This window comes from Nannobrachium achirus (assembly GCF_963921795.1).
Source record: "Nannobrachium achirus genome assembly, chromosome: 14".
In the NCBI taxonomy this organism is placed as follows: Eukaryota; Metazoa; Chordata; class Actinopteri; order Myctophiformes; family Myctophidae; genus Nannobrachium; species Nannobrachium achirus.
Window position 1 is genome coordinate 7,508,850 of NC_137821.1, and position 18,506 is coordinate 7,527,355.

At 43.1% G+C, this 18,506-nt stretch overlaps 1 protein-coding gene across 1 annotated transcript in view; it reads left to right on the plus strand.

Moving 5' to 3' along the window:
* The first annotated feature begins 4,824 nt into the window (after nucleotides 1–4,824).
* rap1gds1 (RAP1, GTP-GDP dissociation stimulator 1) overlaps nucleotides 4,825–18,506 on the plus strand; it is an 82,346-nt gene continuing 68,664 nt past the window's right edge. The window contains exons 1-2 of the mRNA XM_080741261.1: nucleotides 4,825–5,006; nucleotides 12,945–13,052. Of these exons, the coding sequence (XP_080597387.1) occupies nucleotides 5,003–5,006; nucleotides 12,945–13,052 (112 nt within the window). The 5' untranslated portion in view covers nucleotides 4,825–5,002. The remainder of the gene's footprint in view (nucleotides 5,007–12,944; nucleotides 13,053–18,506) is intronic.

An 18,506-nucleotide genomic window follows, 5' to 3' on the forward strand; every position in this document is an offset into this window, starting at 1 on the left:
AAACTAATAGATAAAACAGAAATAAAAAGTGTGGCAGAACATCACAGGTTGGAGATCCTCTCCCATTTTGAGGGACGGGGTACTTACCTTTTTGCTCACAAGTGGGCGTGGCATTAGTCAGACTCAGGGCAGTCAGTTCAGCCTATCAGCTGAGCTCCACAGAGGTGAAAAAGGAAGTAAAAGTCCAGAATTCAAAAAGGACTTATTGAGTATTAGGGGGTCATTACATGAGGTCGATTTTTTTGTAGACGATAGTTTTTACTATTGATTCGGCCATTTTGACACACGGAGACGCGGTTTCATGACCCTAACCGATACTTTTCGGAATTCGGCTCTGAAAGTGCATTTCTGCGGTTTCGCATTGGTTTCGCACCGGTGTAATATAGGAAATCGGCGGCGAGGGAGAGTGCGATGATGTCATAGCCCCCTGCTCCCCCTCCCCTGCTGCATACAGTGTCAGTCTGTCATACTAACCGAAAATGTATTATTATTATTTGTGTTGTTGTAGGCCTAATTAAAACCCAGAAAATAGCCAAAACTGAACACATAGTGATCTATTAGCCCAAACCTCATTTGGAAAATATCAGGAGTAGGCTAGCCTATATGAAAGCCTTTTAAAAATGTTTATAGCCTACAATTGGAATCCTTCTCCAAACCAATCAATTACAACTGCCAGCACGTAAAGATTATGTAGGTCCGATCAATTTAGTATTTAGCGCAGCTGGCTACTATAGGCCTACAGCTCGTTTGACAGGAGTCGCAAGCCCACTAGGCTACCAACAGCTCTCCTCTCATCAAAGTTACTTTAAACCAGTATTCCATTCTCAGCCAACTAATTATTAAATCCATTTATTTCCGAGTTTCCAAGAGACCGACCATTTAATGATTATTAAAGCCCATAGTTGTGCGTCCCTCTCTGCCTTCATGTGCCGATCCATCCACTTGCAGTGCAGCCGTGCGCTGTTCTGATTGACAGCGAGGAGCTGTAAACTGTACACTTTATCATGTAACATTTATGGTATTCCAGGCAATAATGCATTCCCCTTGTTTTTACCTAAAAACTGGATTAATTCTTCAAAATGTGGACTACATCACGTCACAGATGCAGCGCACTCAAGGTAATTATTGTGACTTATCCAGATGAAAAATTGTGACTTATCCAGATGAAAAAATCACTCCCAAAAATATGCTTTAAGTAGCATGTTCCATTGCAAGCATTTGTTTTGCACAAAAAAACAAAAAACAAAAAAAAACATTCATTGGGCCAAAAACAGACGCAAAAAAAGATGGTTTAGTGATGAGTCATCACTTTTAGTAGACCTTGTACCAGTGAACTGTACCGTCATGAAACTGTACCTTTTCCTATGCAAACTTCGAATAAAGTCTTCAATCAATCAATCAAACAAACAAACAAGTACGAGTAAAAGTACTTGAATAAATAAAATGCACTTGAGTACAAATAAATCTATCCACACACACATGTGTGTGTGTGTGTGTGTAACACCCGGGATTCAAACCCAGGGCTCCCGTATGTAAGTCCAATATCTTAACCGTTGATCCAAAGGGATATCCCTAAGGACTGAGGGAGATATAGACCAGGGGTCAGCAACCTTTTTGACATAAAAGTGCCAAGTTCTTTCATTTTCTTGATAGTCAGTGTGCCATATCGACATTAAGTTTAATTATGACACCACATCAAAATGTAATATTTCCATCTGATGTTTAATTGTCCATAGGCTATACATAACAATCTTTATTATTTTCTCCATTAGATATAATGATCATTACTCAGTGCAATGAGAGTTAGGAATTGTAATGAATGTAGAATGCAGGATGTAATTTGTAAATAATAGAGATGTGAGGGGACTTAATTTAATCTTGAATTTTAAGAGAACATCTTCCCTCTCACACTTGTGCCAGTGATCACCTTCCCTGTGCCACTGCCATTGTTGGCACCGTGCCTAATAGTCAGGGAATTGTAATAAAACCTGGGAATAAATTCCTTAATACCAAACAATTTCTTCACCAATGTGTTCGTAAAGGTGTCTAGTAACATATCTAACAAAGATTGAAATTCCAACATCCTTAGCAAAATATTTGACAGCTAGGGTAATTCTGGGTCTCATTCACTTAATAGGCCTACACTGTACTATAAGGGGGAAAAAATCACTCCCAAAAATATGCTTTAAGTAGCATGTTCCATTGCAAGCATTTGTTTTGCACAAAAAAACAAAAAACAAAAAAAAACATTCATTGGGCCAAAAACAGACGCAAAAAAAGATGGTTTAGTGATGAGTCATCACTTTTCACAAGGTGTATGGGGTCCATTTTTGGCCCAAGGAATGTTTTTCGTGCAAAACAAATGCTTGCAATGGATTCAGAATAATTAAAAACACCTAGTTAGACCCCTCACATCCCACTTAAAGCATATTTTTGGGAGTCATTTTTTCCCTTTATATAGTATAGTGTATAGTAAGTAAGTGAGTGAATGAGACCCAGAATTACCCTAGCAGTCAAAGATTTTCCTAGGGATGTTGAATTTCAATATTTGTTAGATTATGTTACTAGACACCTTTACGAACACATTGGTGAAGAAATTGTTTGGTAAGGAATTTATTCCCAGATTTGACAGGTATTCTGCTAATTTTCTCTGACTACTAAGGTTGCCTACCCCTGTAAACTAGACTTTTAATTTTGAGGCCATCAGAGCTGAGGCAGTGAATCACCAAATCACTCTGCTGCTATATCTACTTCCCCACCACTGGTGTTAACCCAACCCACAAGTTACCAGTAAGACTCCCTAATCGGGAGATAAGCGACCGTAGGTGGCTTATCTCCACAAATAGGGCAAAAAATTGTTTTTCCAAAATCTTCCTGATCCATGTTGATGACATGAGTGTAGACATGCTGTGTAGTGATATTCGTGATTTTAGGGCAAAAACTGTAGGAGCAGTGTCCAAAAATGTGTTTTAAAAATCGGCCTGAAGGTGGCTGCCAAACTACAACCTCCACGGACCCCCGCAGCCCCAGGGACCCCCAGGTCCCTGGGGGACCCCCAGATGTAAAAAATGACCAAATGTGCTCACACGTCACACGTCACACTTTTTCCCTGCTTATATCTCCGCACCCGTTGACCCGATCCATGCCAGATTTTACACACACACTCCTTGCCTGCCAAACTACAACCTCCAAGGACCCCCGGAGCGGGGGTCCCTGGGGGACCCCCAAATGTAAAAAATGACCAAATTTGCAAAAATGACCAAATGACCACCCCAACGGGGCTGCTCACGGGGAATTCCCGGGGACCACCGACTCCTGGTGCTCCAGAACGGATGCAAAAGTGGTGGACCCCCTGCCACTGCAGCGCACATAAAATGCCGTAACTCGGGCTAGGAGCGTCCGGGAGAACCGGGCCCGGTACCTATTCGTCCGCCAAGGCAACGCGAAGACCCCACCCCTCATTTCTCAGGGCCATGTGAGAAATGAGGGGTGGGGTCTTCGCGTTGCCTTGGCGGACGAATAGGTACCGGGCCCGGCTCTCCCGGACGCTCCTAGCCCGAGTTACGGCATTTTATGTGCGCTGCAGTGGCAGGGGGTCCACCACTTTTGCATCCGTTCTGGAGCACCAGGAGTCGGTGGTCCCCGGGAATTCCCCGTGAGCAGCCCCGTTGGGGTGGTCATTTGGTCATTTTTGCAAATTTGGTCATTTTTTACATTTGGGGGTCCCCCAGGGACCTGGGGGTCCCTGGGGCTCCGGGGGTCCTTGGAGGTTGTAGTTTGGCAGGCAAGGAGTGTGTGTGTAAAATCTGGCATGGATCGGGTCAACGGGTGCGGAGATATAAGCAGGGAAAAAGTGTGACGTGTGACGTGTGAGCACATTTGGTCATTTTTTACATCTGGGGGTCCCCCAGGGACCTGGGGGTCCCTGGGGCTGCGGGGGTCCGTGGAGGTTGTAGTTTGGCAGTCAAGGAGTGTGTGTGCAAAATTTGGCATGGATGGGGGCAACGGTTGTGGAGATATGAGCAGGGCAAAAGTGTGACGGACTGACTGACTCACTCACTCACTCACTCACTCACTCACAGACAGCCGGTGGAGGTTTTGGTAGTAAATGCGACCTACGGTCGCAATAACCCAACCCTCCAACCCAGCCAAGCCAAGCCAATCACAGAGCGACCGCCCGCCCCCTCCAGTCAGTCCTCCGAGTCGGCCAAGGCTCTTCCTTCCTGTCTGCAGCCCGCTCCAGAAGCACTGCTCCCCGGCTTTGATGAGGCTCTGACAAGCGGTGCTTGGTTGGTACTTGGTAGTCACCATATAGGTAGTCTAGTAGGCTGGTAGACAGACAGGTAGGCAAGGGAAACGCGCTCTCAGCTATCTTCCAGCAACACGCACACGCGCGCGCGCACACACACACACACACACACACACACACACACACACACACACACACACAGAGAGGAGACTGAGCAGCAGCCAGCCAGCCAGCCAGCCCACACCGTCCTTCCCTCTGCGTGGTGGCCGCGTCGACATGCGAGGAAGGCGGACGTCTTAAAGCCCCAAGCACCGCTGCTGCTGCTGCTGTGGTTCAGTGACTCTGTGCATCCAGACAGCCTCCATTCCTCCTCTCTCTCTCTCTCTCTCTCTCTCTCTCTCTCTCTCTCTCTCTCTCTCTCTCTCCTATCCTCCTCTCCTCCTCCACGCCCCCGTCAGCCCACCCATCCACCCACCCACCCATCCAGCCCGCGGCCCACCCAGGAGGACCTGCTCTAGCTGGTCCCCCCTTCCCCGGTCCACACGGCACGGAGCTCGGATCCGCTTGGCTGCTGGAGCCGCTGAGCCGCTCCTCCTTCCTTCAATCAAACCCCCGACTTGGAGTGGAGTCAGTGGACTCCAACCAACCACCACCACCACCACCACCGGTGCTTGATCATCCCTTCCCCCCGGATCAGGATCGCGATCTTTCGGATACTCGTCCGCCTAGCTTGCCGCCTGCCTGCCTGCCGCGATGGGTGAGTTTTTGGGGAGCTGCTAACCTAAAACGTTCTACGTAGCATTTGTTCGACGTCCCATTAGTTCGACGTTGGTGGAAGCTATAATAACCCGGTGAAATGCTAACCTGGCTGCCGACGCCGGTGGTTAATGCTAACCGGGTGAATGTTAACCACCATGCCTATAGTACCTAACCTCAGTAAAACTATGCCTAAACCCAAACCCCTGAACCTAACCCTTGGTCGAACTAATGACACGTAGAAATATCGAGCCTTTCCCCGTGAGTGGTGGTTGTAGCCCCGGCTAAAGCTAACCCTCTTGCTAACGCTATAAGGTTCCATGTTATCATCATAAATGAATGGAGGCAGGCAGGCAGCGTAGCTATGGCTCTACATGATGGTGTGTGTGTTGTGTTGGTGCCTATCAGTGGATGATTGATGATCGATTCAATAATGTGACTGTTGTTGTTTTTTTGCGATTATATTGGTGCTGATGGCGATTATAACCGCTGTTTGGTTCTGACTTCTCCATTTGAAGGCTTGAGTTGTGTTGGTGTGTTGTGTTTGGATGGATGAGGAAGACAAGCTTCACCATTATTATTACTACCATAAATACAGCTGCAATCCCTAGTAGTCATTTCAGTGAATTAGAAGCTATTTTAACCAATGTGTGTAGTGTATGGTACAGTAAGCCATTAGAATATGACTAGTTAGCTTACATCTGTATGGTGGAGTATGCTTATATAGAATATAGCTACCACATCTGTATGGTAAAATATTTGCTATTATAACACAATCTACCACATCTGTATGGTGGAGTACATGCTAAAATGAATGAGAAGCTATGTAACCAATGTGTATGGTAGAGTAAGTCATTGCAATACTAGTTAGTAGAGTATGCTAAATAATATACAATATATCTACCACATCTGTATGGTAGAGGATGTTAATACAATATAACTTACGGACGGTATACAATCTGTATGGGGTGTCAGGCATATTCGGCTCAGACAGGTAGGTGAAAAGACTCTCCTCCAAGGCGAAAATGCCAGGCGAAAGGACCAAATGCGTGTAGGCGAGTATGTTATAGGCGAAAGTGCTGGTGACCTCTGTATGGTAGTGTGTTAATACAATAGGCCTATAACTTTTACAATCTGTATGGTAGAGTATGTGCTATTACAATGTAACTATAACACATCTGCATGGTAGAGTAGGCTATTAGCTATAGGCCTACAACATCTGCATGGTAGATTATGCTAATACAATATAACGTCCACATCTGCATGGTAGAGTATTTAATCACGACTGTAGTTGTGACCGTAGGTCGCATGTAGTATGGAAACCTGCAGATCATGTCTGCCTGTCCGTCCGTCACGCATCATGTCACGCTCCATATATGGCCAAGATCCCTGATGTCATCAATATTAAGCCCATATTTGGGAAGGAAGACCCATATATGTTCATATTGTGTCAGTCCCGTGTGTGGTTGTCAGTTGTCACACTTGCAAACACTCACGACCCAGGTAGGATGTGTAAATTATGTCAGACTTCTGTCTCTATTGTTTTGTTGGTTGTGATTATTGCGAACCGTAGGGAGAAGTTTTTTCAAAACCTCCGTCTCATGTCTGTCAGTCAGTCAGTCAGTCAGTCAGTCAGTCAGTCAGTCAGTCACGCTTCATGTCACGCTCCATATATGGCCGTCCTTGTCCCTTTTATGCCCATGTATGGAGATCCCTGATGTTATCAATATTAAGCCCATATCTGGGAATGACCATAAAATAAATACAACATACATTACAAAATCGATTATTGTCATAGCAAAACGATTCAACGCTTTTATTTGCATTGCAACACGATTCGATGCGACACACAAAGTCAAACGATACGATATTTTGCCGTTTGCACATCGATATAGTGTAGATTGTGTAAAATGAAAATCGATGCATGGATGCAGTTGCTGTATCTTTCCACCTCTTGTAGATAGATATAGCAGCTAGTAGCCTCCATCACCACCACAGCAGTAGATAGATGCCAGTTTGTAGTCTTCTTCACCACCACAGCAATAGATAGATAGATAGCAGTTAGTAGCCTCCATCACCACCACAGCAATAGATAGATAGATAGCAGTTAGTAGCCTTCTTCACCACCACAGCAATAGATAGATAGATAGCAGTTAGTAGCCTTCTTCACCACCAGAGCATAGATAGATAGATAGATAGATAGATAGATAGCAGTTAGTAGCCTTCTTCACCACCAGAGCATAGATAGATAGATAGATAGATAGATAGCAGTTAGTAGCCTTCTTCACCACCAGAGCATAGATAGATAGATAGATAGATAGATAGCAGTTAGTAGCCTTCTTCACCACCAGAGCAATAGATAGATAGATAGCAGTTAGTAGCCTTCTTCACCACCACAGCAATAGATAGATAGATAGCAGTTAGTAGCCTTCTTCACCACCAGAGCATAGATAGATAGATAGATAGATAGATAGATAGCAGTTAGTAGCCTTCTTCACCACCAGAGCAATAGATAGATAGATAGATAGATAGATAGCAGTTAGTAGCCTCCATCACCACCAGTTAGTAGCCTCCATCACCACCACAGCAATAGATAGATAGATAGCAGTTAGTAGCCTCCATCACCACCAGAGCAATAGATAGATAGATAGCAGTTAGTAGCCTCCATCACCACCAGAGCAATAGATAGATAGATGGCAGTTAGTAGCCTCCATCATCACCACCACAGCAGCTGTTATGCAATAAGCTACACCAGGCTGCTCTCCATTTCTGCTGCTGCTGTGGCTGATGCTCAGTGTTGCCAGATTCTGCCAGAGAGAAATAAGCAACCAGGTAAAAGAAGCGACCAGGATATGGCTATTTGAAAATAGCCAAATCTACAAGCTCCCAACTTGTGAGCTGTGAGAGGGGGGGGGGTATTTTGTGTGAGTGTTTTCAGTGTCCCTGGCACACTATATTTTCAGATGGGGGGGCTAGCGGACATAATCTGGGTGTCCTTGACATACATTGTTTTAAGAACCCACTGGTTTAAACAACAGTAGGAAACAAGCCCATAAAAAGCAATTACACCAGAGAGAAACAACAGAGGCTGACACAAATATGTCCATATATGGGCATTCCCAGATTTAGGTTTAATATTGATGACATCAGGGATCTCCATATACTGTATGGGCATAAAAGGGACAAGGACGAAATTATTTTTGCAAGTGTGTCTGGCGTCGCGACAACCACACTGGTTATCATGAGACTGACTCAATATGTCCATATATGGGCATTCCCAGATATGGGCTTAATATTGATGACGTCAGGAATCTCCATTTATGGCCTTAAAGGGGGACAAGGACAGAATTAATTGTGGTTGCTGTGACGTGGGTCACACTTCCAGTTCCAAATAAATTCTGTCTTGGCCACATATGGAGCGTGACGAGGTGTGACTGACTGACGCACATGTGCTGCAGGTTTTCATAGCATAGCAAATGTGATCTATAGCAGGGGTTCCCAAACTTTTTGAGTGGTGGTCACAACACTCCTATACGTGGCCGTGTGTGTGGGTATGTCTGTCTGTCTGTATGCGTGTCTGTATGTAGCCTACAGTACCTTTTGTGACCACACATGTTAAGGGAGGGGCGCTGTTGTTCAGGCCAGGCACAGTGTATATATATATATATATATATATATTTGTTTTGCTGTTGCGCAGCCTCCACGACCACCACTCAGTTCACACGGGTGTGATTTTTTGTCTCAGGGCACCCCATGAATATTTTTTTAATCCGAGGCACCCCACATTATCATTTTCACTCCCTACACCTTATATTTATAGTATATCGTTGTTGTCGGGTGGAAACCTTGTACTGTATGTCCAAAACCATTCGTTTTGTATTTATCATCCATAAAATGTACTAAACTAGCAGATCTATTGTCATTGTGTGCCTGTAGATTTGCTGTTCTCACTAGTTTTGTGCGACAGAGGTTTCTGTCTGACAGTGACAATATTTTAGTGATTATTGTTGCGAGGAAAACTTTGAGATAGCCATTTTGGTTAGAACTGACTGAAAATAACTTTGTACTTTAAAAATGATACTAAATATTTTTTCAAGTGTCCAAATAAATTCCACATATTATCAAATGATCTCGCGGCACTCCTGGACTGCCATCGCGGCACCCCAGGGTGCCCCGTCACCCACTTTGAAAACCCCTGATCTAGTCGTAATAAGCCTACGTGGCAACACTGGTGCTGCTGCACTGGCTGCCCTCTTTGGCTTTTTAGACAAATGTGTGTTTTTCCTTCAGGGTTGAATGAATATGCCTTTACTGTCTGATGTGAAACCAAAAGTGCCACACATATGATGAATGAATTGGGTTTAACCAGGGCATGAATTTAATGAAGGCCATGAAGGCTGTTGCCCCTCAGTTTGGCCTTGTGCCCCTCAAACCAATGGCATGACCTGAGACCATAGTGGCCTTAATGCCCCAGCTGACTGTACCACTTTCTCCTATGTCTCTTTCATGTCAATATGTAGACAGTAGCCAACGGTGTCTCTTTCTTGTCATGTAGACACCAGTGTTTATTTGTTGAAATTCTGAAATCTCAACTCCCCAGAGTCCCCATCTTTAAACAAATCCAATGACTTTGATTGTTGCAGGGCTGAGCATGGATCATATTGTAAATACTATCATTTATCTATTTCACTGCAGATTTAGGTTATCATCCATAACTGTTAAATTCAACACTTTCTTTCAGTGGACTAAAATCTGGTTTTATTTGATGGCCTTCCTGCCCTGGCATTTGGACTTTGTGCCCTCAAAAAAGATGGACAACACCCTAAAATGATGAAATGGGTTTAACATTATTGTATAGCCTATTCTCTTCGTGCTTTGGTAGGGATTGACCCATTTTAGACCTGAGGCAGATTCTAAAAAAGAAATTGCTTCAGTTTTCTGAAAAACGCAAGTTGCGATATATTATCGTTGTCTGGTGGACTGGAAACCTTGTACGTCCAAAACCGTTCTTTTTTTTTATCAAACATTTTACAATGGTGAAAATACTAAATAGCCGATCTGCAAGCAGTCACAAGACTGCTTGTGGATCTGCTATTGCTAAACCTTTGTATGATAAAGTAGGGCATTCATTTGGAAGAAGTTTACAGTATAGAGAAACGAAGCCATGTCGTCATTTGTGCGTAATGTCGCCCTCTAGGGGGTTCATGCTGGTATTGTTTTGCATTCAAATCGCCATTGGGAGATTTGCGTTCACCGCATATAAGAACTGTGTTAAAAATATAAACACACCATGTGCGCGTTTCTGTCAGCGGGGGGGTTCTGCATAGTTTATGATATTCATTCATATCTGATATAGCCTGTTGTAACTCGTTTCTAGCGTTTATTGTGTTACTCTTTGGGTAAATCTGTACATTTCCACCTTAGTCGATGCTTCATATCCATTTGGGTCAATCCGAGAGCATGGTGTGTTTATATTTTTAACACAGTTCTTATATGCGGTGAACGCAAATCTCCCAATGGCGATTTGAATAGTAAACAATACCAGCATGAACCCCGTAGAGGGCGACATTTCACACCATTTCACGGAAGTGACATCACACTTCGCTGCTGAATAGCAGAGTCCTGCAACAGGCCTGGTACCTGTGTTTTATGAGTGAAAACAGGTGAAAAATATACTTTAATAAGTTAGAGGGAACAGGCGATTCACCTGCAGAAGCGCACTGAAGTAGTGTGGTTAGGGCTGTCATGATTATGACATTTTACATGATTAATTGTCACAAAAATAATTGCAATTTTACGATTTAATTGTTTTTGTCGTTGACAGTCACATTTCTGTTTGGCTTTTGACGTTGCACATGGCAGATATGACACATGACCTAAATATACAAAGAAATGACTGACATATTTGACAACTTTATACTTAAAAAAAGACAATTGATAGTGGAAATAGCCAATCTCGAATTTCCAAAATGTGTCACGTTGCAACGCGTTCGCGTTGTGAGCTTGTAGATCTGCTATTTCCACTGTTCAACTTGGCAGGTTAGCATTTCACCAGGTTAGCATTCACCAGCGTTAGTGTTACTGAGGTTAGGGTTAGGTGGTCGGGATCGGAAAAATAATGGGAGGTCGTAAAAAGTGGGAGGTCGGAACTATGACAGGGCACCGAAACATGCTGCCCTCTCACTGTATTTTCCACACCAAAAGAAACCGTGACAACTGCAAGATACAGCCAGATCGAGTATCTTGACTGCTGCACCCCCTACATGATTTGCCATGATTTCAGGGACGTGCTGGGCATTGGGAAAAGCGGGACAACTCCCGAATGGCCGGTTCATTCCCGGCCGGTCCAGGCCGGCCATTAGGAAAAAAATAAAAATAAAATGTCGGCCTTCGTTCCATTTTGGGGGCTGGGCGCCAGTGGGCGGCCAACAAAGTAAATTGTCACTGTCGGGCAGAAACCTTGTATCTCCAAGTTTCAAATTTGTACATTTCGTCGCAAAGCAAAGCTCTGCTTCATCATATAAGGCTGTCGCACAAAAGTAGTGAAAACAGCTGATCTACAAGCACACAACGCCTCGCGGTGCGAGGCGTTGTGTGCTTGTAGATCGGCTGTTTTCACTAGTTTAAATCATTTTTTAAAATGATAAATACAAAACAAACGGTTTTGGACATACAAGGTTTCCACCCGACAACGACGAAATATGGCTTGTCACTTGTCATGATCTGAAATGGCAAATCTTTGAGTAGCAGCAGCGCTATAGAGAGAGATCTCTCTCTATAGCGCGCAATGTGGGCCTCTCCAACTCTTTTTCCCTGGCTGAATCAGGGGCCCAGCACGTCCCTGCATGGTTTGTCGGTTTTACAAATGTCATCCAACCAGATCTCTTCTCTCCTGCACCTCTCAAACACTGGTTTTCTCAGTGAAAAAGAAAACCCCCAGAGGGGACGTGACAGCCATAAGATCTAACTAAGTAAGGAGAAAGTTTATGAGATGAACTAAAAATCCACATTCTGTTTTGGGTGCTGCGGGCGTTTTTAGGTCGGCAGCATTAGGCGTTCCGTGTTTGTTCCACTTCTGGGCATACTGTATACATGTAGTCGCTTATAGTCATCCACGCTAGATTTCTCCCAGCCCTAACTGGGCCCAACTGGGCCGGCCCATGGCCCGAAACAATTACCATACTTTTAGGCCCGAAAACCCAGAAAAGGTGTCGTTATGCACTTAATGTCCTCTTTAAACTTAAAACTAAGCAGATTGGACCTTCCTTTCCGGAGATAATGGTCAAAATACCTTTTGCAGATCTTCAATCGACGATTTTCAATTGAGTTTTGGCCATTTGTCACCTGTTTCTCTTTAATAACACGTCACAGGGTAGGAAGGTCGGAAGGCAACAAACTAGATGCCTGAGTCAAGTTCAATTAGGTGGACTTGCGTGAGATTCACTGGCGCCCACTTAGTACACAAATTCTTAAAATGGTCTCCTATCTCGCCTCTAGTAGTTCCGATTGAGATTGCATATCTGTCTATGTTAAACATCTTTGGTTTCCCCAAAACACACAAAAAACTGTGAAAAGTGATGACTCATCACTAAACCATCGTTTTGTGGGGCCATTTCTAGCCCAAGGAAAGTTTTTTGTGCAAAACAAATGCTTGCAATGGATTCAGAATCATGACAGACCCCTAGTTAAACCCCTCACATCCTACTAACTTAAAGCAGATTTTATTTCTGGGTATTTTCCTCCTGTATAGAAAGTCGAAGGGAGCCCAACTTGATATGGATAATTCTATGGGTAAATTTCAAAATAAAGTTTGGTACCCAAAGCTAAAATCATGGTTAGGTCCTAAAGAAGCCTCAAAAAAGTTTGGCACTTTTATCAGCTTTGTTTCGATAATTTATTTTGTTAAGCCAACCCCCTATGTGTCCCTGTGTGTCTCCAGATAACCTGAGCGATGCTCTGGAGAAGTTGAAGCTGGCCTCTGCCAGCAGCTCCAGTGACAGCATGGAGGGCTGTGTGGACTGCCTGCTCAAAGCTCTCACCCACAACAGTAAGTACCGCTTCCCTGTGCTTCATTTGTCAATGAATAGGTGCCGGATCCTATTTTTTTTTACCTAAATGTACTTACCCAGTATAACATTAGCAGCAACATTTGGCACATTTGGCCCATCAGAACACTGGTAGTCAATCTATCAATTTGGAATGCTCAATCTGAATTCATATTCAAAATATATTTTCTTATTGTTAAAGGGACTACACCAAATTTTCCAATTTGTATGTGTTTTTTTTGGTGTCCCACCAGCACTTTCTATGCTCACAAATTCCTATTTCTGACCATTGTGTCTTTCTCAGTTTATGGGCAGATCTATGTAAAGCCCCTATCAGAGTCGGCACTGCGGTGATAAGCTATCCACCGTGGTGTAGTCTTTTTGAGTCATAAAACTACAACATTACGTCATTAATCGCAGTGAAGAGCTATCCACCGCGAGTCCCGACACATCTCTCTGTTTTTACTTTCAGACAGAACGGCCCATCACCCCGTTCACTGATTGGTCGATCTAGACCAGTCAGTCACGGTGAAGTCACTATGATGGCCTCCACTTATTTTCTCACTTTAGGGGGATAGCTTTACACATTTGCGGTGAATAGCTCTTCACTCTGATAGAGGCTGAAGCAGGTCTCAGAACGGGCTGTCTGATTTTAGGTCAGATTGTGACATCACAATCAGGACCTACTGTTGTCAGTCACCTATGAAGTACCACATCAGAAAAAAAATACAAGAAATTAAACAAAAATGAAAATGAAAATATAAAGTAAAGGAAAATGCTGCAGCCAAAAAGGTCTCTTATTTGGAACAATGGAAACTTGTTCCCCCACAAATGAAGCACTTTCCGCTTCCCTGGTTTATCGCTCTGTGTAACGTGCCAAACGAAACCCCCAAAACAGATCTACGCGCCAACAACGCGTCACATCGCGCGACACATAATAGGGTATCTTTCTAGCCTTGCTATTGGTTCTACCGAGTGAGAACCCACCCTCGCTGCGCTTGTAGCCAGTAGCATTAATTTAATTAATTTCCGGAAAGATGGCGGATTTGAAATCGCAGTAAAATAGGCTTCATTTACGGTCTGTAGAGACCAATGTCGTCACTTTGTCATATTTATTATTTGCAGTCTGTGGTTGTTGTTCAGTGAGGGAAAGTATAAGCCCTGTTTAGGGATCGACTGTGCACAGTCCTAAAGCTTAAATCAATATCCTGTTAGCAGAAAAAAAGCTTACTGTTTCAGGAAATGGACAAACAAATAAAAAAAGAACCTGTGTGTTCCAATGAAACCCCTGCAGTTCTTATTCATTCACAAGCTCTTGTCAACACTCTACGTCCTCCCGGTGGGGGCTCCTCACAGGTGAGTCACTAGGATACAACCGCAGTGACAACACAAAGTGTGTCACTGTGTGTGTATTTGGTATGAATCGGCCCTAACCCTGGGCAAAACAGACAGCAGTGTGTACAAGTTACAAGTATCACGGGAGACATAATCAGACGTAGCGTTTTCAACATGAAGGGCCTGGACAGTGTTGTAGTGTTTACATCTTAGTCGGGGGTCCTTTCATCTAATCGGTCTAAAAGCGCCACATTTTGCACAGATGTAGCCCAGGGCATGCTCTAATGATTTAGCTAGGGCGCCCGAGTCGGCAACCTTCGGGGTCGCCACAACGGCCAAAACAAGTTGGGCTCCCATCGACTTTACTTTCTATACAGGAGGAAAATACCCAGAAAAACATTTATTTTTTCTGGGTATTTAAGTAGGATGTGAGGGGTCTAACTAGGGGTTAATCATGATGCTGAATCCATTGCAAGCATTTGAAATATCCCTTAGGCCTCCGACTATCTAGGGCTGGGACATGATGATTAAAACAATTCATCTAATTAATTAGAGGCTTTGTAATTAATTTATCAGAAATTAATCGCATGTTTAATCGCATATGAATATTTGACCTGAGAGGCAGTTTCATTTCAATTAAAACACATTTCGGTATACAAGTGAGTTTTTTAAAATCAAAATGTCCCATCCACTGGGCAGAGCAAATAAGCGTTCTGATCGGCGGTTAATTGCGTGCACTGTGGTTTGTTGACTGTTGGTTGGTGCACCGGGTATGATCGATATGCCTGAAACGTCTCCAAAGGTTCTATGGTGCAAAAATGTAAGCGTGATTATCCCATTTAGTGCCGCGCTGCGAGCTTGTAGATCTGCTATTTTTGAAAAAGTCGTGAAAATGTGTGCAAATCTTTGAATATATGTATTTTCAAAGCGAACGTTTGTAACTCAAATTTTGCTTCTGGGTGGTCCCTGGAACTAAATATTTTGAGATGGGGTCGCCGTGGCCAAATAAATATCATTTTGGGGGTCCTTCACATGAAAAGGTTTGAGAACCACTGACATAGTAGTCTCTCAAGAACAGACTAACTGAGCTCCAGTTAAGTGAAAAGGACCTTTTCTTTGACGATGGCTGGCCAGATTGCTGACATAGAAACATAGGGTTTTCCCAAAAATCTTAGAAGGATTCAAAAGACACTTATAGAATCGGGTCAAAATTCTAATTTTCATGATTTTTCAAAAATAGCAGATCTACAAGCTCGCAGCGAGGTACTCGGTGCCGCGCTGTGAGCTTGTATATCTGCTATTTTTCAATAGTTAAAGCATAAAATATTGCGTCATAATGTGTTCAGGCCTAAATGGGTTAAATACACAGAAAATAAATGTTTTTCTGGGTATTTTCCTCCTGTATAGAAAGTCAATGGGAGCCCAACCCCAACTTGATTTGGCCGCTGTGGCGACCCCGAAGGTCGTCGGCTCGGGCGCCCTAGCCAATTCATTAGAGCATGCCCTGGACTACATCTGTGCAAGATGTGGCGCTTTTAGACTGATTAGCACGAAATATCCCTTAGGCCTCCGACTATCTAGGGCTGGGACATGATTAAAACAATTCATCTAATTAATTAGAGGCTTTGTAATTAATTTATCAGAAATTAATCGCATGTTTAATTGCATATGAATATTTGACCTGAGAGGCAGTTTCATTTCAATTAAAACACATTTCGGTATACAAGTGAGTTTTTTTAAATAAAAATGTCCCAACCACTGGGCAGAGCAAATAAGCAGTGTGATCGGCGGTTAATTGCGTGCACTGGGGTTTGTTGACTGTTGGTTGGTGCACCGGGTATGATCGATACGCCTGAAACTCGTCCAGTCAGTGAGAAAGGTTCTATGGTGCAAAAACCTAAATGTGATTTAAAATTGTGTTAATTTTCTCAAATTAATTAGGCCTAGAATTATTGATTGCTTTAACCAGTGAAAAATAGCAGATATACAAGCTCATGGCGCGGCTGCGAGCTTGTAGATCTGCTATTTTTGAAAAAGTCGTGAAAATGTGTGCACATCTTTGAATATGTATATTTTCAAAGCGAACGTTTGTAACTCAAATTTTGCTTCTGGGTGGTCCCTGGAACAAAATATTTTGAGATGGGGGTCCGTGGCCAAATAAATATAATTTTGGGGGTCCTTCACATGAAAAGGTTTGAGAACCACTGACATAGTAGTCTCTCAAGAACAGACTAACTGAGCTCCAGTTAAGTGAAAAGGACCTTTTCTTTGAAGATGGCTGGCCAGATTGCTGACATAAAAACATAGGGTTTAAAAAAAAAAAACCTTTGAAGGATTCAAAAGACACTTATAGAATCGGGGTCAAAATTCAAATTTTCACGATTTTTCAAAAATAGCAGATCTACAAGCTCGCAGCGCGGCACTCGTGCCACGCTGTGAGCTTGTATATCTGCTATTTTTCAATAGTCAAAGCATATAAAATAATGATACACAATAATGTGTACCCCGTTCTAAATGGGTTAATCTAAATGAATCAGTTATAAAGTTCCAGCCCTATCTACAACATGAAGGGATGTTCAGTGTTGTAGTGTTTACAACGTGAAGGGATGTTCAGTGTTGTAGTGTTTACAACGTGAAGGCCTGGACAGTGTCTGTGTCACAGTTCTTTCCCTCACGCATGGCTGCGCTGCCAGCCTCAGCCTGGTAGTTGGCATGGCATGTGGGCGAGGGCGGCCTGATGGTGTTGCTTCATACACTGGCACTGCTTCACTGACACAGCAACAACAAGTGCCTCTAGTCTGCTACGCTTATCTTTGCCATCTACCCAACATATATGTTACGCAGACACAGCTAGGCCATTTAGTCAGGGAATTTTAATAAAACCTGGGAATGAATTCCTTACCAAACAATGTCTTCACCAATGTGTTCGTAAAGGTGTCTAGTAAAATATCTAACAAAGATTGAAATTCAACATCCCTAGCAAAATGTTTGACAGCTAGGGTAATTCTGGGTCTCTTTCACTTACTATACACTGTACTATAAGGGAAAAAAAAATCACTCCCAAAAATATGCTTTAAGTGGGATGTGAGGGGTCTAACTAGGTGTTTTTAATTATTCTGAATCATTTGTGTTGCACGAAAAACATTCATTGGGCCAAAAACACCTTTACGAACACATTGGTGAAGAAATTGTTTGGTAAGGAATTTATTCCCAGATTTGACAGGTATTCTGCTAATTCTTCCTGACTAATTATCCAGTAATCTGCTGATTGCTTTTTGAAATGCTCTCTCTCTCTCTCTCTCTCTCTCTCTCTCTCTCTAACTCTCTCTAACTCTCTCGCTCTCGCTCTCTCTCTTTTTCTCTCAAAGAAGAGATGCTTTCTCGCTTTCGATCAGATATTTTGGAAAACTAATTTGTACTCATGTGTATGTTGGGATACACATTTGGAATGCGGCTTTATTAAACAGAAGATTTATTTTTCTGTTATTAAGAGCTGGAGAGACGGGGAGACTCCTGTTACTGAACAAACAGTGACCATAGCAACTACTGTAGTCAGTGTCTACCATAGCCATTATATTCTCATAGCTACTATCAGAATATAGAGCTTTTTAACCTTGAAAATTAAAATAAATACAAACGTTTCGATATTTTGGGTCCATAACCCAAAAATATAACTTGCCCTACCTAGATCTCTCTCTCTCTCTCTCTCTCTCTCTCTCTCTCTCTCTCTCTCTCTGTCTCTCTCTCTCTCTCTCTCTCTCTCTCTCTCTCTCTGTCTCTCTCTGTTAACTCATTTAGTGCCACCCCTTTCACCACTAGAGGGCGCCCAGTGGCCATAGAAAATCCCATAGAGATATGCTGGTATATGCAGAAGCCCTGCAGCCATGACTTGCCTGAACACTTTCCTTTGTGCATGTACAGGAAGAGGATGAAGTTAGCTTGAAGTTAGCTATTGGCTACCAAGCATTTTAGAAGCCTTATTTTCGTCAACTTAGCCATGATTAAACCTTGCACACCTCATGCATGGGAAAAAAACAGAGAAGAATGAGCTCTAAAAAATCCAATGCAATCCTGGATTGCATTGGAGTGGATTTGTGCAGTTTGTTCACAGCTTTCAAACA